At 39.3% G+C, this 25,275-nt stretch overlaps 1 protein-coding gene across 2 annotated transcripts in view; it reads right to left on the reverse strand.

Annotated features, from left to right (window-relative positions):
• LOC122549231 (MDM2 binding protein) overlaps nt 1–25,275 on the reverse strand; it is a 78,152-nt gene that overhangs the window by 36,361 nt on the left and 16,516 nt on the right. Inside the window, exons 6-12 of one of the 2 annotated variants that reach the window (XM_043688681.1) lie at nt 21,991–22,135; nt 19,400–19,514; nt 16,107–16,241; nt 15,580–15,674; nt 10,738–10,810; nt 7,888–8,005; nt 3,998–4,168 (exon numbers count right to left, since the gene is read on the reverse strand). In XM_043688681.1, the coding sequence (XP_043544616.1) occupies nt 3,998–4,168; nt 7,888–8,005; nt 10,738–10,810; nt 15,580–15,674; nt 16,107–16,241; nt 19,400–19,514; nt 21,991–22,135 (852 nt within the window). Of the gene's footprint in view, nt 1–3,991; nt 4,169–7,887; nt 8,006–10,737; nt 10,811–15,579; nt 15,675–16,106; nt 16,242–19,399; nt 19,515–21,990; nt 22,136–25,275 lie in introns of both variants that reach the window. The other variant, XM_043688680.1, reaches the window with a different exon arrangement.

A 25,275-nucleotide genomic window follows, 5' to 3' on the forward strand; every position in this document is an offset into this window, starting at 1 on the left:
AGAAGCCCATTACACTATTTGCTATCTGAACTTCTGGGATAACAATTCAAATTTTCTCAAATCATTCTATGCTACCATTAATCCTGTAAATAATGTGCTACACTTGTTTAAAATTGAAACATATTCAATTATCTTACCCATTACTTAAACTTGTGAATAAAAATCAACTACCCCCCTCCCTCCAAAAAAACCTCCTCTGGTTTCAAAGTATTCATGATGAACCACTGAAATGTGTTTCAACTGTTTGAAATATTGATCTCGCAGAAATTGGTAATGGGGTCACTGAAGATGACCCACTGACCCCAGACGAGGTAGAGGTGAAAAGAAATGCCCTGGGTAAATGTTCTAAATTGCTATCCATAAATATAAATTACGGATGCCCAGTGAGGTGAAGATCAATTTCAACTATAACAACCTCTATGATCAAATAACACTGAATACCCAATCTCACAATAAAAAATGGAGTGAAGGAGAATCTGTGGGGACAAAGCCTCTGGGAGTGGGCAACCATTTAAGAGTGAATGCAGCATGTTAAGAAAAGAGACTGAATAGGAAGTTTTACAAATATATATTATCTGTAAATCATTACCATGGGCAAAAAGCTGACAAGTGTTATTTTGGCTGAAGTGTTGTGAAGCAAAAGAAACTCCCTTTACAATTCTCATCTCACTGATTCTGAAACAATGTTAGTGTATCTAATGATTCAGCACTCTACAAATCCAATAAGCACAGTCTTTTCAGTAGCCAATACACATGCATCATTTGATATTTTGTTAGCATGGAAGCTTTCCAAGTAACTATTAATTTACTCGTCTATTATAATCCAATCGTGTTCCCATTCAGCTGTACGTAAATCCTTTGTAATCTTGGATTGTAGTCGAAAATGAAAATACAAAAGCATGAACTAATAGGTTTAGCAAAATGCCAACCAGTGGGAAGCCAGTCAGTCAACACTATACACATTATATGAGAATTATGTATGAAACAGATTAACACAGCACTGAAAAGGTTTGCTGCTGCTCCAACAATTTACTAATGAGGAGCAAGAGCAAAATGGTGGTCCTTAGCTCTTAAAACATTACCATTCCAGATTGGTCAAATGCAGATATAAATAAACCATAAACATTGATGTTTTGAAAACAGTTCACATTACAGAAGAGGATGTGCTGGAGGTCTCGGAAAGTATAAAGTTGGAAAAATCTCTGGGACCTGATCTAGCGTATTCCAGGTCATTGTGGTAAGTTAGGGAGGAAATTGTGGGACCCCTTTCAGAAACATTTGTATCATCTATAACCACGGGTGAGGTGCTGAATGACGAAGTGGCTAATGTTGTGCATTGGTTTAAAATGGGATGCAAGGAGAAACCTGGGAATAGAGATCTGAGAGTCTGACTTCGGTAGTGGGCAAGTTGTTGGAGGTGATTTTGAAAGATAGAATTTACATACATTTGGAGAAGCAGGAATGATCAGGGATAGTCAGCACGGTTTTTTTTGTGTGAGGAATATTATATCTCACAAACTTGATTTGGGGAAGTAACCAAAAAGATTGATGAGGGCAGAGCAGTAGACATTACTTGGATTTTAGTAAAGTCCTTGCCAAGGTCCCACATGGTAGACTAATTAGTAAAGTGAGATCACATGTGATTTCGGGTGACCTTGCCAGTTGGATACAAAACTGGCTTAACTGCAGGAAACAAAGTGGTAGTAGAGGGTTGTTTTCAACCTGGAGACGTGTTACCAGCAGTGTTCCACAGGGATTGATGCTAGGTCTGCTTTTGTCTGTCATTTATAGAAATGATTTAGATGAAAATATAGAAGGCGTGGTTATTAAGTTTGTGGATGACACCAAAATTGGGAATATAGTGAATAGTGGAGAAGGTTATCTAAGATTACAAAGTGATCTTGATTGATTGGATTAACGGGATGAAGAGTGGCAGATGGGGTTTAATTTGGATAAAAGCAAGGTATTGCAATTTGGTAAAAAAAACAAACAAGGGCAGGACTTATACAATTAAAACTAGGACTTTGGGTAGTGTTGTAGAATAGAGACCTAGGGGTTCAGGTACATAATTCTTTGAAGTTTGCATCAAATGTGGACAGGGCGGTTTAAAAAGGCTTTTAGCATGCTTGCCTTCATTGCTCAGACCATTGAGTACAGGAGTTGGGAAGTCATATTGAGGTCGTATAGGCTGTTGATGAGGCCTCTTCTGCAGTACTGTGTTCAGTTCTGGTCACCCAGTTACAAGAAGGATATTACCAAGCTGGAGAGGGTTCAGAAAAGATTTAGCAGGGCGTTACCAGAAATGGAAGGTTTCAATTATAGGGAAAGGCTGGGACTTTCTTCAAGGGAGCGTAGGAGTTTGAGGGGTGACCTTATAGGGGCTTATAAAATCATTAAGGGTATAGATAAGGTGAATGGCAGGTGTCCTTTGGGGGATTTCAAGTCCGGGTGCATATTTTTAAGGTGAGAAGAAAGATTTAAAAAGGACAAGGGCCAAGGTTTTTTTTAAAAATACAAAGAAGGGCTAGTGTGTAGAGTGAACTTCCAGAGGAAGTGAGGGATGCGAGCACAATTACAACGCTTAAAAGACATTTGGATAAATATAGGAGTAAAAAAGATTGAGGGATATGGGCTAAGCGCAGGCAGATGGGTTAGTTTAGTTTGGGGTTATGGTCAGCATGTAATTCAAAAGTAAGAATGAATTCAGTGAAGTGTGCAGAGGAAGTGAACTTCAAGCTACTCCCTAAATAATTACACTTTATTATAAACTAACCACAAAAACCAGCCCTTGGTTTACCTTGGAGTAAAAAGTGGCTTTACTTGTATAAATTGGAATTCAAATAGGACATAAAACAGAAGTATTCAAAGCTTGATGGCAGAAAGCACACAAAAAAGAATAAGATATATTCACTTCTGCAATTGCCAATTCTAGGCAGGCACTTTCCTCAAAAATATGTTTCACCTTAAAACTTCAAGACACAGGCAGTCCAATTTCAATGACCTCAGATATTTAAATAGTTCAAGAAGTCACCATCAACGTCTGGGCAATTTGGGATTGGCAATAAATACTGGCCTAGTTAGTGACACCCATAGCCCATATATGACAATAAATCATATGACCCTTTCTTTGCATGTTAATGCACAGAGCTAACTGGGATAGGATATATAATGGTTCAGGTTTTGCATTTATAGGTGATGGTAAAATGGTCAGTGTTTGTTGTAATTGCCCTCAAACATATGTCAAGAAATTCTGGTGACTGTACAGATTTTCAAATAGTTAAACATTAAAATCCAAAATGTGCTGTCAGTGAATCCCGGGCTTCTCCACGGGGAAGGACATCATGGGCACTGGAACTTCTCATGTGTTCATGGCACCTTATGCACACCCCTCCCCTTTGAACTGCAACATTTCTGTTGAGAGTGTTTGTAATATGAAGGATGCCTTTTAGCTCATCAGATTTGTGCTTACAACAGTGCCCCTCTCTACCAAATAATTCATTTCTCTCTTCCAAGTAATTATCCAATTTACTTTTGAGCACTACTGAAAATCTGTATCCAGCAGTCAAGGAAAACACATTCCAAATCTTAATTATTCTGACTGTGCATCCTCTCCCCTCCCTATACCCTTGCTCCGTCTACACCTCCGCCATCTCATCCCTCCCACTCTCACCTTCCTCCTATCATTCCTGCCACTTCTACCCCACCGTCCCAGCCACCCTGCACTCACAACCCTGCTCCCCACTCCTGTCTCCCTACCCCATCCTCTCCACCCCACTCTCCTCCTACCTTACCCACTCTCCTCCTCTGAACTGCACACCTTTCCCTCCCTCCTCTGCCTTTGCCTACTCTTCCCTCTTTCTGCCTCTCTTTGAGGCAGGTGTGCTAAAGAGGAGGACATGTTCAGTATGTTTAAAGCACATAATATCAAGTCTCGTTATTGTGAGTTCTCACATTTATTATTCAAAAGGAAATCATTTGGCTAATGCATCACCTTCACCTTCTTTGTCTTCAAGTCTTTCTTCCAGGATCCCATTCACTATGGCTATAGCTGCAGCTCCATTAATCTGATTGGCTGAATGAATCAGGATTGCCTTACAGCCACCTCGACAATTGCTTTGAACCATCAGGTAGTAACTGCAAACCTCTCCTTTCATCTCGATCTCTGGAACTGGAAACAATCAACAGACTGAAGCACAAAGTTTAAAATTACAAAAAAGAAAGTTTAATTAATAACACTGTAAAATTGTATTATATGACAAAAGGTGAAGCACAAGGCTAATATTGTGAACTCTGATTTGCAGCGAGGAAGAATGATCCAGCAAGCTTTATGCCAGAAATGACAGGTTGTTTTTATTAATGCAAGTTTCCCAATTTATAGTCTTTAAGCCAGCCATCACCATTAGAACTAAGACAAAGATGAAACATTTAGAATATCCATTCACAAGAAATGCTGACTACTTGTAAAGAGAAGTGAATTTTTCATTTGTACAGCATCCATATACAAATTAGGGGAAAAGATTGCAAAATACAATCAAAATAACAAATGCATATGCTAAATTAACAGTGCATCAACCTGAAATCTAGAATGCAGTTTGACTTAAAAATATGCAGATTGAGGCAATTAAATCTCAGTTATCTGTTACTTAAGATGTTATTTTTTTTTAAAATCACATAAATTCACTTCATCTTTCCCTCGACTATCCTTGCTGCCCAGCAAGACTTTCATGTTTCCAGCCTCTGCATCCCATTCAAGTCATTCAATGGCTTTACTTAAAAAGTTTTTGCCTCTGCCAAAGTTCAGGAATTGAAGTTGATAAAAAGTTGTAACAGAATGAGGTTGGTTATGGATTCAGGCAAGATTTTGGGTTGAGTCACTGACTCTTTCTTCTACTTCACAGGGCCCCCCCATATGATATTCAGCATTTGTCTTGGGAGCCTGCACATCATCAGACTCCAAATCCTTTTCAAGTTTTTCTGCCCAAAGTCAGGTCTGACATACAATGCTGGAAATGTGTTGCTGGAAAAGCGCAGCAGGTCAGGCAGCATCCAGGGAACAGGAGAATCGACGTTCGGGGCATAAGCCCTCCTTCAGGAAAAGAAGGACTTATGCCCGAAACGTCGATTCTCCTGTTCCCTGGATGCTGCCTGACCTGCTGCGCTTTTCCAGCAACACATTTCCAGCTCTGATCTCCAGCATCTGCAGACCTCACTTTCTCCTCTGACATACAATGCCATGACCTCCATCAAGGTCAAGGAGGCAGGTCACAAATCCAACCCAGTTGAAATGGGGATTAAACCTTGTAGTGTTGGTACGAATTTGAACCACATCAGCTATCCAAGCAACTTACAAGCAATCCACATTGCTGTGGCAACATACACTTAAACATGCATGCTATGTATCCTGGAGATATAAAGGTCATACAGCACAGAAACAGACCCTTCGGTCCAACCAGTCCATGCTAAACATAATCCCAAACTAAACTAGTCCAACCTGCCTGCTCCTGGCCCATTGCACTCCAAACATTTCCTATTTATGTATAGACAGTAATTGTAAATGTTCCAATTTCTTTCTGACACATGGCTAATAGGAATCTCTCCTGTTCTTACCAACAGCAGCTGACGTATATTAGAAACCTTTACAAGTTGATATTCAACCTGCTCCAACCACATAATGAATTTACCTCTTTGGCCATTATGTCCTCAAGTAGGACTTGAACCATGAGCTTCTGGTTCAGAAACGGGGATGCTATCATTGCGCCACAAACCTCCACACTCCAACTAACATTACTTAAGTGGGCAGAGAAGCATTAAAAACCTTCCACACTGTCCTGCCTGAACATTTGCGCAATTCTACACAGCAGAGTTCTTCTATTTGAATGCTGCTCTTTAGTATAATGTCTGCTATTTTAAATCAGTTATCCCTGACCCAAAAGCATAATGGGGCACTTAGCACAGGTCTACAAGAAACACAGCTTCAAAAAACCTACAGTTTCCAGACATACAGAAACAAGGTTTTTATGTTGGACATCTTTTTTAGGTGATAACAGCATCAGTAATGAAACAAACTTGAAATGATGGATTCAGCAATTACATTGATTAAATGTGATTTCAATCAAGATTAACAGATTAAAAATTTTAAGCACTAGATTCGTTCAGATTTTTTTAGCACTATTGCTCAACAGCTCTAACAAATTAATTAACACCAGGTTGTTACTCTGCAAGTGAAGCTTTAAGCAATTAAAAGTATACGTGCATGTGTGTATTTAGCAAGTACACAAACGCTCTGTGATTTCTGCAGCCAAAATTGTGCTGCTAAATTACTTTGTGGCAAGTGCTGTACTGCACATTCTGCTCCCATACTGATCTTTACTAAAGTCGCTGATCTTGGTTGGTGGTTCACTACAACTGATGTTGCTATTATGATTATCATTGCTGCAACACTTAGCGATTGGACAACTACAGTCTTTCAGAAACATTAAAACAGTACTGATCAAAATGATAGAATTACTTGACAAAAAGACAAATAAAACGAACCTCTATAATCCTTAAACTAATCCTTCCGTTTGACTTTTTGTACTTCACATTTTATTTCAATATTAAACATAATTCAACTGTTCTAAATTAACTATTTAGCAGAATATCATCACAGGAAAAAAACACTCTTCCTATTTAAAACACATTCACATCATTACACAGCTATAAAAACTTTTACAAATTACTAATTTGAATCACATGGTAGGGACTCAGTCAAGACACAATGATAACGCATGGTAGATGGTTATGCTACACTACATACTGTAACATAAATGATCAAGTAGTAATTAATGCTGTTACTCGGTATTAAAGTTACAAGGGCACCGTATTTTCTTATACTAACATCCATAATGAACCTGAAAGCCAGAGTATTACTGTTGAAATTCTATTTAGCAATATTCACAGGAAGCACACGTCAATTCAAACTGCACCTAAAGTTTGATTTTCTTCTCTGGAATAATACATTTATTAAAAGCATTATATTCCAAGCTAACAAAATTTTCATTAAGAGCACTGACTTGAAATGAAGAGCTAAAATATGATTTAGAATAACAAAAAAGGTCAATGGCTCCTCAGAACATGATGGGTTTTGAAGATAACAATCAAAACAGCTCATTTGTACTGGTTAGACAAAAATTCACAGGATAATAAATTATTTATGCTTTTTGATTTAAAATCAAATTATATACCAGATAAATGCAATTTAATTTCTATTAACACATCTGAAGCTTCCTGCCCTTCCAGAACAACATACAAGATATAAAGCAGGAAATCAATTTTCTGACTAAGCATTGAGACAAGTATTGCGGTTTTGTTTGTAGGTGATAAAGGAGTTGGCAAAATTTAAAAGGAAAAAAGCTGAATTCCATTTTATTAAAGTCTGTAGGCATTACGTTTGTAAAAGAAAACTGATACGCTATTCGTTCCAAAATATAAACCATATTTACAGTTACCTTGAGAGGTCAGTTAATATTTGAAGGTCTGCTAACAGATAAACAGCTTTCTACTATATCCCCAGTTGTGCAAAAAGTCTGATATACAGCCACTTTCAGTCAGTTTAAGCTATTAAGTAACTTAATAGCCTTTGCTTAATAAAAATCTAAAACACTGATTCAATGGCTAAAACCCATCTCAATTATGGAACATACAAGAACTTTCCAAATAAATTAAGCTATGCTTAGTGAAATGGATAATGTTGCTTTTCAGTATATAACTGACAACAATAATGATAAATACAAAGTACCTGAATTCAAACTACTGGGGCAAAAATTCTCAGATTTCATACAGACTTACTCAACTCACTAAGATATATGCGAACATTAATCTAGTAAAAGGACAGCTTTACAAACTCACCATTAATGCATTTTGGCTTTCTTGCCACGTAATCTTTCCATTTCCGTGTACTGTACTGGTTAGCAGGCGGAATCTGAGTGTTGCTTACTGTACAAGATAGATTAAAAAGAGCTCCAACCTTAAATAATGAAAAGGAAGAAAATTGTAGTTATCAAACATTGAATTGCAATTATAAAATAAATAATTTCTAATAGTGACTGAACATGTATGAACAATAAGTTAATACTATTTTTCTGGGTAGCATGACAGAAGAATTACATTATATAAATGACAGGACTTAACATTTGTTTTACAAGGGAGGAATACTTCCCAATATGGTCACTAAGTGTAGATTAAATTAGATTAGTTACAGTGTGGAAACAGGCCCTTCGGCGTAACAAGTCCACACTGACCTGCCAAAGCACAACCCACCCAGACCCATTTCCCTACATTTACCCCTTCACCTAACACTACGGGCAATTTAGCGTGGCCAATGCACCTAACCTGCACATTTTTGGACTTTGGGAGGAAACCGGAGCACCCGGAGGAAACCCACGCAGACACGGGGAGAATGTGCAAACTCCACACAGACAGACAGTCACATGGTGCTGTGAGGCAGCAGTGCTAACCACTGTGCCACCGTCTACGACTGGTGATTCAGAGGCCTTGACCAATTATCGGGAAACCCATGTTAAGACCCCAGCGTGCAAATTGTGAAATGCAGTTAATTGAATAAATCTGGGAGAGCTGGTGAAAGTCACCATGAAAACTACCCATTAAAAATCCAACTGATTCATTAAAGGTGCCTTATTTAGGTAAAGTTGTTGTCTTTCCCAGTCTGGTCTCCAGCAATGTGCTTGAATCCGAACTACCCTCCTAAACGAGCCTGTGAATTATACCAAGGTACTAAACCACTTTAAAAAACATCTCTACGATTAACAATAGTTCTAGCTGCTTCACAAGGTCAATTCATGGCAGGCAATAAATGCTGTCCCATCCCCCCTCCACCCACGCCACCTCTCCCGAAAACAACACTCACAGCAGTGAAAACCAACCCAATAGATCTTGTGAAGAATAGCTATGGAATTGTTTTCCATCCGCCCAAGTGCTTTCTGGTCTCCTGGTTATTTTGACTTGTGTAAGGACGAGTATAATAAAGGGCTTAGAGTTCTCAATTGTTTTTACTTAACTTAGCTTTAAACAACCTGTAACTAGAAATGGATGACCTGCAACGAATCGCAATTTCTCGTTAAGTACAGAAACCTGATCCGTGCTTTCTACCAACCTGGGACTAACAGAAAAAGCAGACAGTTGGGGGATTTTACATATTTATTTTAAAAACTAACTTCTGTGATGATTTGAGCAGCAACATGGCTTGATTTCCTGGGGCGCTACCCCAATGCAGTACAACAGCGCTCCTCAAAAGTGTGGCTCACTCTGGGTTATGTGCTCAGGTCACTGGGATGCGCGGGGGTGAAGGGACTGAACCAATGATCTTGGAGGACGTGGATCCCAGCACTGACTTCCAGTTCCGGATACAGACTTCAGAGGCACACGGATAAGATATAAACCAAGGTGGGCTGTTAACCACCAGCACTCCACTCTCCTGTTCCGTGGCACCTCAGACACAAGTCAAATCCTCAAGGATTCTCCAAGCTGAACAGAGTGAAGCAATTGAAATATAGGAACAGAAGTAGGCCATTCAGCCCCTTGAGGCTGTTCCATGATTCTTTAAGGTCATGCAGCCTAACTCCATTTACCTGCCTTTGGCCCATTCCCCTCAATACCTGCTCTTCACAAAAAAATCATCTCCAATTTAAAATTAAGAACTGACCCAGCAGCCACTACTATTTGTGAGAGAGAATTGAAAACATCAATCATTCTTTTTTTGTGTGGAAGTGATTCCCAAGATTGCTCCCTGGACGCTCTAGCCCTAATTCCCTAGTTTTAGAATCCCCAACAGTGGGGACAGTTTATCTTTATCTATCCTGCCTTTTTCTGTTTATCTTGAAGACTTCAATCAGATCACCCCCGAACCTTCCAAAGTCATTAGAAATTCTAGAGAATATCAATTCAATGGAGTCAGGAATGAAGTCACTTTCACTACGCCTTCCAGAACCATGGTCAATGGAAAAATCCAATGGTGTGGAGAAACGTTTGAATTGCAAAAGTGTTTTTCTAAAGTCCTGGCCAGCCCTGGCCTATCCGTTCTGTCCTCACCAATCCAGTTCCATTGATTGTTGGAAGTAGTCTGGAATGAAACCCACTGGAGAGTGATCAAGAAGCTTCATTCTCTCTCACCTATGACTTCATAAATAAAATGTGACCGAGCCCATTGTTATGAAACGTAGAAAATGTACTGAGAAGGCCAAGTGGGTGCTGATTGGAAAAGCTCTCCAGCTGTTGGTCCTTAGCCTTGTCTGTGTTTTACTTCAAACTGTGTCAAGGCTCCCTTTAGGGAGTGAGCCCTAACCACCCACTGTGCTGTGGAGTGAAAACAAAGTTGTGATGCTGTCATGCAGGAATTGATTACCTTTTATTAGAAAGTTTGGGTAAGATGAGTGAAAGATGATCCAGTAGCCAGGTGTATACCTTGATCACAATTATGTCTGCATTTAAAAATGCTATCATTGAAATCTTTGAGGGCAGAGGGACATTGACCAGTCAAACAGTCATTGAAGCTGGGAGGTGTAAATATTTTGATTTTGTTTCACACATGGAGATGGTTATCTATTCCTTCTAGTCAGTTTTCCAAAACAGATGGAACAGCAGAAAATGGCAGAAATGTCACCTGCTCCATTATTTTAGACTGAAAAGGGTTTTCCAAACTTTTGTTTCAAAGTTTAACTTTGAATAGAAAGCAGAACATACCTTTCCTTGTAGAGAAGAAAGTTGGTTCAGTAGTTGTTTAGATTTGCCTTGAGCTTTAGTTCTTGATAAAGAGCTGTGCAATTTAATAAAGGTACTCAATACATTAAATGCAAGCTAGCATGAATTTTAGAGACCTCATACATACAAGAAAACATGAAGTCTCTCTCCCGAATAATTATTTCCAGAAAAGCAAAAGCAGATTAAAAAATGAAAGCACTATCTTTACACAAATTATACAACCTGAAAATTCACTCACATCCTAACCCAATTTTAAAGTTAATCAGGCTTTGTTGCATTTCAAATGGTTATTTGAAAATTAGCATATATGAGTTTACTTTTCTATGTTTTATGAATCTACATTCCACTCATGGGAATGGCTAAACATTCTGGCGCTCTGCAAGTCTCCTGTAAAAACTTCTGTGAAACATTCAGGTATCCTTTTTCTTTGAGGCTCTGCTATTAAATTAGTTGTATGACCAAAAGAGGTACATCCAGATTAAACTCTCAATTAGAAGAAACAGAATAAACTTTGCATTGTTAACATTTGGCAGTTATAATTCTTGGATTGAAGCATTTATAAACTATTAGCTATGGATTCAGTGTGTAATAAATATTAGAGATTTCACCACATTTAAAAGCATTTGCATGCCTCCCTGAGGAGCAGTGGCCTGCATGGGACAGTACCAATTGCAGGGGGTTAGGATTCAGCACGCATGTTCATCAACTAGCACAGACATGATGGAACAAATGGCCCCCATCTTTGTCATAAAACTCTTTTTAATATGATTCTATCAAATCATTCAGCGAATGAATTAATATTAGGAGTTAAAAAACACCCTATTTATTTACTAAGTGTGCAATTCTGGTCTGCCTCATGTCAGAAGGACATTGTGAAACTTGAAAGGGTTCAGAAAAGATTTACAAGGATCTTGTCAGGGTTGGAGGATTTGAGCGACAGGAAGAGGCTGAATAGACCGGGCTTGTTTTCCCTGGAGGGTCAGAGGCTGAGGGGTGACCTTATAGAGGTTTATAAAATTATGAGGGACATGGATAGGGGAAATAGATAAGGTCTTTTCCCTGGGGTGGGGGAGTCCAACACTAGACAGCATAGCTTTAGGGTGAGAGGGGAAAGATTTGAAAGGGACCTAAGAGGCAATGTTTTCATACAGAGGGTGGTACACGTATGGAATGAGCTGCCAGAGGAAGCAGTGAAGGTTGGTACAATTACAGCATTTAAAAGGCATCTGGATGGGTATACAGATAGGAAGGATTTATAGGGATATGGGCCAAGTGCTAGGAAATGGGAATAGATTAGATTAGGATATCTGGTCAGCATGAACGAGTTGGACCGAAGGGTCTGTTTCTCTGATGTACTTCTCTATGACTCTAAGTGAAAGAATGAGGTCTTAGACTTTCTAAGGCAAAACGGAATACAAAATAGGTTTCAAAATACCACTTATTAGAGAGGAGAGTAAAACAAAACAGAAACCTGAAGTAGATTATTTGCACACTGTAAACTCAATTTCCTTTGGTCTGAATCACTGCTTGGTCTCATTATAGCAGCTGAACAAGGTTGCATTGATTAAAACATGAGGAAATGGTGAGAAAAAGATTAAAGCTGTTCATTTACCAAGCTCAAGAAAGAGTGTTGACAAAAAAACAGATTTGATTACAGAGCATGGTCTCTAAGTGTAAACGTTTATGTTGAATGGTTTATTTTTCTATGCTTGTAATTTGTAGAATGAAGAAATCCACTTACAACTCAAAAACTAAGGGAAATGCAATGCAAAACAGTCTCTTCTGCTCCAAGCAACAATAAAATATTGAATTGAATTGAATTTATTGTCACGTGTACCGAGGCAGTGAAAAGCTTTGTTCCACATATAATAAAACAAAATTAACTGGAACAATTCATTTGTAGAAAATATACATTTGGGATTATGTAATTAGAAAATTTAAGAACTAATTCATCATGTAAAATACTATTAGCCAGCTTCCAAATGTAGACAGCATTGGCCTTGGAGAGAGCACAGTGCAGATTTCCTGAATTATACCAGAGTTTGGACAATTAGGTTATGGAGACAGGTGGCTAAAATGTGTCTTGCATTCCTCTACATTTGGGAGATTGAGGATCTAATCAAGGTCATTGAAAGTAACAAAGAATTCAATATGAAGGATACAAATAAACTACTGCTTCTGATGAGAATATCCAAGAGTACAAAATTAGAACAAGGAGCTTTAGGAGTGAAATAAGGGACAGACTTTCTGATGACCAGAAAGTTTTTTTTGGAGTCCAGATTAGAGTTGGGCATGGGGAGCCTATGGAAATTCTACTGTAGTACATGCCAAAGGGATTGCCTCGAAAGTGAAATTTTCCACTGGGCATTTCCTCTATCGATCTCCCTGAAGGTCTCCACAGAAATGAGAATCTTTGAATGTCCCAATGAAATTATGTTAGTTCATAAGAAAATGTTAGACAATTAAATAGAGTCATAGAGATGTACATCATGGAAACAGACCCTTCGGTCCAACCCGTCCATATCCCAACTCTATCTAGTCCCACCTGCCAGCATCTGGCCCATATCCCTGCAAACCCTTCCTATTCATATACCCATCCAAACGCCTTTCAAATGTTGTAATTGTATCAGCCTCCACCACATCCTCTGGCAGCTCATTCCATACACGTACCACCCTGTGTGTGAAAAAGTTGCCCCAACGGTCTCTTTTATACCTTTCCCTTCTCACCATAAACCTATGCCCTCTAGTTCTGGACTCCTCCACCCCAGGGAAAAGACTTTGCCTATTTATCCTATCCATGCCCCTCAACTTTGTAAACCTCTAGAAGGTCACCCCTCAACATCCAACGCTCCAGGGAAAACACCCCCAGCCTGTTCAACCTCTCCCTATAGCTCAAATCCTCCAACCCTGGCAATATCCTTGTAAATCTTTTCTGAACCCTTTCAAGTTTCACAACATCTTTCCAATAGGAAGGAGACCAGAAATGCACACAATGTTCCAACAGTGGCCTAACCAATGTCCTGTACAGCCGCAACATGACCTCCCAACTGCTGTACTCGATATGTTGACCAATAAAGGAAAGCATACCAAACGCCGCCTTCACTATTCTATATACCTGCAACTCCACTTTCAAGGAGCTATGAACCTGCACTCCAAGGTTTCTTTGTTCAGCAACACTCCCTAGGACCTTACCATTAAGTGTATAAGTCCTGCTAACATTTGCTTTCCCAAAATGCAGCACCTCACATTTATCTGAATTAAACTCCATCTGCCACTTCCCAGCCCATTGGCCCATCTAGTCAAGATCCTGTTGTAATCTGAGGTAACCCTCTTCGCTGTCCACTACACCTCGAATTTTGGTGTGATCTGCAAACTTAGTAACTGTACCTCTTATGTTCGCATCCAAATCATTTATGTAAATGAAAAGTAGAGGACCCAGTAGAGGCACTCCACTGATCACAGGCCTCCAGTCTGAAAAACAACTCTCCACCACCACCCTCTGTCCTCTAGTTTTGAGCCAGTATCCAAATGGCTACTTCTCCCTATATTCCGTGAGATCTAACCTTGCTAACTAGTCTCCTATGGGGAACCTTGTCGAATGCCTTACTGATACTTACACAATCCCCAGATCCGTTATAATCTCGGATGCTGAATGACAACACGTTTGTGCACCCTGCACCTTAGGACTCAATAACATACGTACAGTCTGAGACACAATCACCCCCACTGCAGAAATGACACTGCCCTGCAAAACACCTCCTCCCACCTCTACACTGACTTGACACACTGAGCTCCCCCACAAACCTGACCCAACCATCAAACCCGTTGCATTGTCGGCACCAAACCCAATCCCCGACCCTGCTGCCTTTGGACTAGACTCCTGACCCATCCTATGCCACCAACATTGGCCCCAACGCCACTCATTGGCCCTCGTCATATTCAGTCTGATGGCCCAGCTACCAACCTTGACCACCAATTCCCCAAGCCCACTGAACCAAACTCTAACTAACTTACCCCTCACCCTTCCCATCCCCCTGCCAGACCCATTTCTCAATTCCACCCTTACCTACCCTAAACACTTCCCCACCCCCTTGCTCCCTACCATTAGCCAGCATCCTGTACTCTTGGAATGCTACTTACCTTGCTGTCTATCCCCCCATCCAAGTGGTATTCAATGTTCCCAGCATCCTACATCATACTTGCCTCTTGGACTTGCCCTTTAACATCAGCTGTCAATATGTCGGTCTAAATATTTAAATTTCACATTACAACACCTCACTGCTGGGTAAAAGAGGCATGATTTGCCTTCCTCAGACAGTTCAATGCTACAAAAGATCTGTCAGAATAGAAACACCTCCACGTTTCTGATGGAATCTCCTCCCAGACATGTGGAGTTCCCTTTTCACATAAAAAAAGAGCCAGAATGGCAAACTTGGTGGGATTACCACTCACCAGAAAAATTAGCCTTAAGGAATCAGTTATGAAATACAAACTAGTTAGAATCCATTATTTCTCCCCGAGAAGATTGTGGACAAAAAGGAATGTCAATTTCAGGACTAATGTTGAATAGATTTTGGCTTTATTTGAGGGCATGGAACATGGACCAAAGAAAAGCAAATGCAATTCAGCTACAGGTCACTCAGGGATCTAATAGACATGTAAACTCCTGTTCCAACTTCAATGTACTTCCTTTCAATTAAGATTATGCTAGCAGGTAAATTCTCATTCAAATGTAATCCTAATGCTGAAACTGATGCAAGTTACAAAAGTTGTCAGAAAAAACCCACAAAATGCTAATGAAATCATAACTGAAACCAAGGATACAACTCAAACTCAATTCCAGATCGGAAGTAGGAGGGAAGGTCTGATAGCGCCACCAACTGCACAAACTCCAACACTGGCTTATAATAATAAAAAGTCTAAAAGGTAAAAGGAAATAGAATTATTAACTAGGCAGTTTTAATGTGGAGATATAAACATCAGGATGTTTTCACTAAATGGAATGCTTACAAGTAAACATAATGCATTTTGTTAAGTAAACTTATAAAATTCTGTTTATAAAATAAGTTTTACATCTGCGATGCTCATCCTCGCCAAGATGAGAAGGACTTAGATAAAATTCAACATATGTAGCTGACACAAATTTCAAAGTTTTTGATTGCATTAGTTCTGATAATGTAATCAAATGCACAAACACCTCAGAGAACATATTAAAAGTTGTTATTATTGGATCAAGTCACATAGTCTACACTAAAGCCTAATCATCAAAACACAGTAAGAAGAATCTTGAATTCCTATTTTCTCATGCCCACTACAAGTTTATTGTCAAAACAAACAAAACCAATGCTCACCTCTCCTTTTGCATCTGTTGTTCTCGATGTCATGGATGCATCTTCAAATGATGTATTGGAACTTTTTAAATAATTGAAAATGTTTTGAGTGCCAGCTTTCAAGCAGAATCCTGGAAACATGACCTCAGAAGCAAACTACGATGAAAAAGTAGAAATACCTTTGTTGTATAGTGCAAGTTTTTCATTCTTTGCTTTCATACCCAGCTGCCTGCCGATAATTTGTAAACTAAATTTAGTGTTCAGAAAGCAATAAAAGTACGCAGGTACGTAAAAAATTTGGTCTACCATTTAAAATTTTAGACATTGCTAAATTTGTTAAGATTGATTTCATAAATCTTTAACTGCTAAATATTTCAGTGTTTGCATAAGATAACACAACAAATTGGGCGGAGTGAGCAAGAAACTATATCAAGTTCAAGTAAATACTTGTCCTGAAAAACAGGATCACCACATTCTGCATGTTTTCCGTCTGCTGTTTCTGACTTCTTTCAGTATAAATAAGGAAGGCCGCAATCCCAAAACTGAATTCTAGACTCCAGGCACGATCTGAATAAAATTGTTTACAATTGTTTTCATGGGAGGTGAATATAACCTTTGTTGCCCATCCCAAATTATCTTTGAACTTAGTGACCAGGTCTGCCATATCAGAGGGAAATTGCTGTAGGTCTGGAGTCACATGTGAGTCAACGTAGGCAAGTGTGGCAGATTTCCTCCTCTAAAGGACATTAGTGTATAAGATCTGGTGTTTGCTTTAATTGTAAAATTATGGAAATAGTACTGAAGACTTGAGCTCCAGAACTTTCCACATCCCTGGCTAAGCTGTTACATTATAGCCACAACACTGGCATACACCTGGCAATTTAGAAAATTGCCCAGTACACAAAAAGCAGGTCAAATCCACCACCTATCAGTCTACTCTCACTTAAAGTGATGGAAGGCGCCATCAACAGTGCTATCAAACAGCACCTGCTCAACAATAACCTGCTCAGTGATGCCCAGTGAGAGTTCCTCCAGGGTCACTCAGTTCCTGGTCTCATTACAGCCTTGGGTCAAACATGGACAAAACAGTTGATTTCTCAGGTGAAATGAAAGTGTCAGCCCTTGACATCAAAGTCACATTTGACTGAGTGTGGTGTCAAGGAGCCCTAACAAAACAAATCAATGGGAATCATGGGGAAAAGTTTCTACTGATTGGAGTCATACCTGACACACAAAAAGATAGTTATGGGGTTGTTGGGAGTCAGTCATCTCAGCTTCAGAACGTCTCTGCAGGAGTTCCTCAGGATACAATTCTAGGCTGAACTATCTTCAGCAGCTTCACTGATCTTCCTCCCATCATAATGTCAAAAGTGGGAATGTGTGCTGATGATTGCACAATCTTCAGCACCACTTTCGAATCCTCAAATGCTGAAGCAGTCTGCCCAAATGAAGCAAAACCTGGGCAATATTCAGACCTTGGCCGACAGGCGGCAAATAGCATTAGCGCCATACAGCTGCCAGTGACCATTTCTGACGAGAGAATCTACCTACTGCCCCTTGATAGCCTTGTTCCAAATACATGACCACTTCCACCTAGAAAAACAAGGGTAATAGATATTTACTTTGGAACACTACCATCTACAAGTTCTCTTCCAAGCCACTCACTATTTTGAATCGGAAATAAATTGCTATTCCTTCACTGTTGCTCGGTCAAAATCCAGGAATTCCCTCCCTAACAACATATGGGTGAACCTACAGCACATGGACTGTCATGGGTCAACAAAGCAGCTTCCCACCACCTTCTCAAGTGCAACTAGAGATAGGCAATAAATGCTGGCCAGTCAGCAGCACCCATGTCCCATAAATTAATTGCAATTATTGATCAAGTTGGGATAGCAGATCTAAAAGAGACTTACAGAATAGCCACAAACATTCATGGGGAGAAGTGTTTTTTTTTACAAGTTTCACTGACTTTATACTTTCCAAAATAAAGCACAAAATCACAAGGGGAAATTGCATTCACAATGGTACACTTGTCCTAAACTTCCAGCTAACTGGGTTCTTTGATGATGATGTGCGTCAGTGTCCAACATTGTTTATTTTAGTCTTTATTCCTAGCTTGGTTCTCTTCTATTTCAGATGAAGCCCCTTCTCTGTCCAACTGATTAATAACCAACCTTCCACCCTTGTAGCTTCAATCTTGTTTAGATCTTTATTATATCACTGAAGGGGGCTCCAGATAAATGTTCCCTTGCTGTTTCTTCATCAGCGACCATTCAGATCAAGGTACAACAGCACATGAAGTCGTCCTTTGGCTCATCATTCCCACACCTTGTCCTATTTCACTGCTATTTGGAAAGACTGATTTACAACCTTTACTAGTTAAAAGGTTTATGCACATTCTAAAAACTTAAACAAAGGATCTCTAAAAGTCTAAATTAGTCCTTCACATCGCTTAAATTGTGATGACTCATTCAAACTCGAGCTAACACTCAGTTGAGTTTATCCACCAAGCTTTGTGGTTACATTACAACACAAATGTTAACAAATATACTTAAAAATATAAAACTAAGTTCTAACTGTTGTATAACAATATTCAATTCTGCGAATGAACCAGTTGGTCATTTCAAATGACAATCTAAAATGTCCATCATCGAGACACTTTCAGTTATACATCTTAATTCAATTTAGATACCAGTGGTTGCCATGGTGAGATCTGAACCCATGTCCCAAAGCATAAGTCCAGGGCTCGGGATTACTTGTCCAATGACGTTGCCACCATTTCCCCCCTTAACTCAAATTTTGTATTTAAACAACTAGACACACAAAAAAGCAACATTCTATTAGCATTTTCAATGTGTCTCAAAGCACATTGAATAAAATTTGTAACAACTGTACAAGAGACTGAAATGTAGCTATTTTAAAATTACCACACAATGTTTTCAGTTTAAGAGTCAGGCATTCTATCTTTATTCCCATTTTCCCCATGGTAAATTTATTTTTCCACATTTATCACTAACATTTAAACTGACAATTTATTCTTAATCTCACTATCCTTAGATCAACCAATTGGAAACGACACTTGTGCATGTTATGGGACCCAGAACATTTTCCTGTCAGTGCAACAGATTTGTAAATTTCAGTTTAAACCAAGTTAAAGACAGTGAACAAGATTAAAAAGTCTTTTCAGAGTTATTTTTTGAAATGCAAATCATTGGTCACAAGTTTAATGCATTTTGCTAGCTCACAATAATAAAGAACCCCAAACAGGTTACTATCCACAGTGTGTAAAAACAGTGAAACAACAGTTGTACCTTTCGCTCTTTGATGTGAATGTCCCCTCTCCAAATTAGCAATGGATCAATCATGTTCTCAAAATTTTCTGGATTTACCACAGTTGCTCCAAGGTTCTCAGAAATTTTCTGCCAACTACAATCAGACAAATGACATTAGATGTCTGGACCTGGTAATAATAAATTGTAGCTTGAATTGACTACTTGCTGGTAACAATTCAAGTTGTATCAATTAATCATATAAAATATTGAAACAAGTTATTCAGCCCTACAGTCCAAGGCAGTTCTATATCTCACTCAAGTCTTTACCATTATTCCTCATCTCATTCCTAACAGTAAAATTCTCTTTCTCCATCACGTGTTTGTCTCATATCTGTGCTTTTACTTCAATTTCTCCTAGTGTTAGGAAGATCCACATTCTCACCACATTTTGGATAAGGATGTTTTGTCAAAATTCCTCATTTGAATTCTTGGTGACTACCTTATATTCATGTCCTCTAATGCTGCTCTTTCCCACAAGTTGAAACTAAGTCTTACTCTATTAAAGCCTTTCAAAAAGTTTATGTCATGCAGAGCTTGTGGCCCTTTTCCCGCATAAAGGTTTGGAGCACATCTCAGCATTATCCAGAAGGTGTAAGACAAGTTTATTGTGATCAGGTCATTAATTAGGTCTGATCAAGACTTCTGGGAGAAAGTACCACCTCCATGAGTTGCAGGCCAATCAAAAGACTTGCGGCCACTGCTGAAACTGCAGCCTCCTTTGAGAATCATAAATTGGTGGGTTTTTTTTGGGGGGGGGGGGGTAATTGGGGACACAGTGAAAGGACAATCACAATCAGAAGAACAGTATATGGGTGGGCATTGCTGAGACAGGGAAGAACCTCAATTGAGCTTAGGGTATCCAAACAGCAAGCAATTGCAAAGACCGTAGGAAATAGGAACAGGGATCGGCCATTTGGCCCCTTAAGCCTGCTGCGTCATTCAATAGGATCATGGCTAATCCAACATTTCTTACATCCACTTTCCTGTCCTTTCCCCATAATCCTTGATTCCCTTACTGATCAAGAATCTATCAGCCTTAACTTTTCCCAAGGACTCCCCTAACAGCTTTCTGCAGCAAAGAATTCTAAAGACTCTCAATCCTCCAAAAAGTAAGCTCTCTTCCTTCAAGTTTGAAAATTTCTGGAATCCATTTACTACTCCAGTTTTTCCAGCCGTCATGTGTCTCATGACAGCTCGCCGGTCTCCTTCCTGTTGGAAAGATGTTGTGAAAAGGTTCAGAAAAGATTTACAAGGATGTTGCCAGGGTTGGAGAATTTGAGTTATTGGGATAGGTTGAATAGGCTAGGGTTGTATTCCCTGGAACATTGGAGGCTGAGGGGTGACCTTATAGAGGTTTATAAAATCATGAGGGGCATGGACAGAATAAATAGACAAAGTCTTTTCCCTGGGGTGGGGGAGTCCAGAACTAGAAGGCATAGGTTTAGGGTGAGAGGGGAAAGATATAAAAAGAGATCTAAGCAGCACGTTTTCTACATAGAGAGGGTGGTACTTAAATGGAATGAACTGCCAGAGGAAGTGGTGGAGGCTAGTACAATTGCAACACATAAAAGGTATCTGGATGGACATATGAATAGGAAGGGTTTGGAGGGATATGGGCCAAGTGCTGCCAGGTGGGACTAGATTGTGTTGGGATATCTGGTCGGCATGGACGGGTTGGACCAAAAGGTCTGTTTCCATGCTGTACGTCTCTATGATTATGACTATAAGAGAAGAAATTCCTCCTCATTTTGGTCTTACTCTCCCAAAAAAGGAGAAACATTCTCTCAGCCTTTACTCTGCCAAACCCCTTAAAAGATCCTGTGTTTCAGGAGATCATGGAGTACAGTCGCAATCTGTTTATCCTTTGCTCATAAGATAATCCCTCCATACCAGGGATAATCTTCGTCAAGCTTCACCTAACTGCTTCCAATGAAATAATATCTTCCCTTAAATAAGGGGAACAAAACTGCACACAGTAGTCTCACCAGCACCCAGATTGTTGAGAGGGGTAATTAATTCTACCCAATCACCTGTTTAGGTCACCGCATAGTTTCCTGCTTTCAAGTGATCAGAGTACCAAGCTGTTCAACTCCTCCATATGTGGTCAGAAAGTCAGACAAAACCCATAATTTGGTTGCTGGTTTTTAAACTTAGTAACAGTTTAACACTTCTTCATATTACCAAACACCATTTCTCAAATCACTAAAAAATATTTAAATGAAGTGTTTGTAGATTTATAGGATCAGATTTTACTCTTCATCCAAAATTCCATCCAAGACTAGTAATTAAATATGGATGTAAAAACCATGGTATTGGTTACAAAATTTAGTCAGATTTGGTACAATTTGGTTTGAAAAAAAGGAATATTTTATGGTAATCATAAAATGCCAAGTGCTCCCTTGCTAAAAATATAAAAATCGTTTGACCAAATTTTAAATCCCAGCTTTGTAAACTAGAATAGTTTTATTTGCAATCAATGACTTAAACAGAAAATATAGTTTATGATTATTTACAAAGCACACTAGTTCAATATTAACACAGTGAACCTGTGCAAGTTTTGTAATTCTTACCACTTGCTATTCTTTACCGCAATGATAATTTCTGCTGAATGCCACTCTCTTAGATGCTTAAGTGCACCCACAACAGGAAGCCAGTCTTTCAGCCTAGGAACACCATGATCGGAGACCAGTAGAATTAGATCCAATAACCCTTTGCCTGTCAATCAAAAATAAAAAACACTACAAAATTCAATGCTTCAAGTGTGATTTGAGTTTAAGACCAACAGCTCAAAGGCAATAATTTAGCATTGGTGACATTTCATTGCTACCACAAACAATCTTGAGAATCAGTTTTGGCATGTAACTGAAGTTAAAAATATTTACAGATGAAGTTATCCGGCTTAATTAGCTCACAAAAAGTAATACCAAGCATGATCTTAACATTAGATTGAAAACAAATTGCGATAAACCATAATAAACCTGCAGCTCTCTCAACTGGAGAATTATTTGCAATTCTGTGCACCAGGATTTAGGGAGGACATCAAGGCCTTGAACAAAGTGGAACTGTGATTTACTAAAACGATGTTATAGATGAGGAACTTCAGTTCTGTGAAGAGACTGGAGAAGCTAGGATTGCTTTCCTTAGAGCAAAGAAATTTGAAGGTATATTTAAATTAGGTATACAAAATAGTGAGAGGTTTGGATTCACAAGAGAGTCAGTAATCTAAGGACATAAATAAAGCACTAGAGGAGGTGTGATGAATATCAATGTTATTTATGCCATGGTGTGAAAAGCACCACTTGAATGGGGACTGGAAGCAGATTTAATAGTCATTGTAAAGGCTTTGTCTATTTTATATGGAAATACAAGCCTGAAAATGTTTTTTATAACAACTTAAACTGGAAGTGTACTGTTCTTTACAAAGTATCAAGTATCATCAGATGTCTTCTTGGGTGGGGGGGAGGGTTGGGAGAATACTGCCCAGCCTTTAGTCCCAATCCACGATAGAAATCAATAGAGGGCACACAAAGCACATCAAACCCCTTGAGCCAGGTAAACCATGCACACATAGTGCGGAAGATGACCCTGAGAGCACCTGTCAAAATAAACAAGATGATTCTGAAGCCCAAAATCTAAAAAAAATTAATTAAGACAGAGTACTGGAATTTCCCACAGTGGAAATATTCTTCCACGTAAGTTTGTATTCATGTATTGCGATGAGTTCAAGTCTAGTATTTAAAAATATACCTATAACACAGAGGTTAGCTCATATAAAGTATTCCACCCCCATCTGCTTACAAACTACAATATTCAAAATCTGCAGTAAAGCAACAGATTGCCTGAGATGTAAAGGGTTTAATTTGCTCTGCTGGATGTCGTAGGGGTACATTTGTCTTGCAGGTAGAATATAAAATATTTATATCATCATCTCCTGCTATTCAGAGTAAATTTACATTATAATCTCCTGCTATTCAGAATCAATAAGAGCATTGCAGTTAAAATTCTAACCACACCCTGCAGTTAAAAAAATGATTCACACTAGATCTTGCCATTAAAGAATGATCTACATCACTTTGTTTCTGGAAATAATCACTTCACTCCATTGTGTCTTGAGTGGCATGTGACTATGGAGGAGTGGTTAGGGGTTGTCTTGTGGCCATTACTGATGGTGATGTAAAATTCTGTATTAAAGGAAGGACTGTTTCCTCGTTCAGAGAAGTATCTTGACACAGCTCCACAAGCATTGTGAAGAGTGTTAAGGGTTTCTCCAAAAGCTTGTACTCGCTTAATAAATTTTGGCTGTACACAGAAGTTGGCATATTGCAGTTGCATCAAGTGTGTAAGAATCTCAAGAGCAAGAACTTAACATGCCCTTGTAGGAACTAGCATCATACTTGCTATTTACCTATCCTGCATGGAAATCTATAGTTTCAGTTTTACTTTTGTCAATCTGAACTGCTGTGCTCATGCAGGTTATGGACACAGCTGGGAGTAGCTGCATACAATAATTTGGAGAGCTGTGCTTTAAATGAATTCAGAGACTAGGAGAAAGTGAGGACTGCAGATGCTGGAGACCATGTTGAAAAACGTGGTGCTGGAAAAACACAGCAGGCCAGGCAGCATCCGAGGTGCAGGAGAATAGACGTTTCGGGCATAAGCCATTCCTGAAGAAGGGCTTATGCCCAAAAAATCTATTCTCCTGCTCCTCGGATGCTGCCTGGCCTGCTGTGTTTTTCCAGCACCACATTTTTCAACCATGAATTCAGAGACGTCCGGGGAGAAAAATTGACATTTTCATCAGCATTTGATAAGGCCAATTGTTCATGACATCAAGTTTCTGGTTCTGAGCCACCAAAGTAGTAATACTAGTTTATGGGAGCAATATGTCTGAAATGTCTTTTTGGTCTTTGGTTGATTGTTGGTAACCGACCATTATGAACAATGGTATTGGAATGACAAAGTGATGACATTACAGCAATTTTACTTAATTATTCTTGGATTATATAAAAATAGCTGTCCAAAATTTAAATACAAGAATGACGTTCTTTAAATATATCAGCCCATGGGCTCTGGGTTCAAGTCCCATTCCAGAACCAAGGATAAAAATATAGGCTAACACTTCAGGGTTGTAATGAGAGAATGTAGGATTGTCAGTTGTGCTATCTTTCAAATGGAATTTTAACTCAAGATAATGGACCGCTCTCTTGGGTGGAAGTAGGCCATGGTTTTGAGCAGAGGAGATTTCCCTGGTGATTAGACCAATGTTGTGGTTCTATTCGCCGAGCTGGAAGTTTTTGTTGCAAACGTTTCGTCCCCTGGCTAGGAGACATCATCAGTGCTTGGGAGCCTCCTGCGAAGCGCTTCTTTGATGTTTCCTCCGGTGTTTATAGTGGTCTGTCCCTGCCGCTTCCGGTTGTCAGTTTCAGCTGTCCGCTGTAGTGGTTGGTATATTGGGTCCAGGTCGATGTGTTTGTTGATGGAGTTTGTGGATGAATGCCATGCCTCTAGGAATTCCCTGGCTGTTCTCTGTCTGGCTTGCCCTATGATAGTAGTGTTGTCCCAGTCGAATTCATGTTGCTTGTCTGGCTGTCAGTTCTGAGATGCTCCTGATGTATGGTAGTGTGGCTAGTCCTTTGGGTTATGGTATGTCCTCGTTCCGTGGTCTTTCTCTTAGGCATCTGTTGATGAAGTTGCGCGGGTATCCGTTTTTGGCGAATACCTTGTATAGGTGTTCCTCTTCTTCTTTTTGCAGTTATGGTGTACTGCAGTGTGTTGTGGCCCTTTTGAATAGTGTCCTGATGCAGCTTCGTTTGTGTGTGTTGGGGTGGTTACTTTCATAGTTTAAGACTTGGTCT

The sequence above is a fragment of the Chiloscyllium plagiosum genome, chromosome 4 (genome assembly GCF_004010195.1).
Source record: "Chiloscyllium plagiosum isolate BGI_BamShark_2017 chromosome 4, ASM401019v2, whole genome shotgun sequence".
Classification (NCBI taxonomy): Eukaryota; Metazoa; Chordata; class Chondrichthyes; order Orectolobiformes; family Hemiscylliidae; genus Chiloscyllium; species Chiloscyllium plagiosum.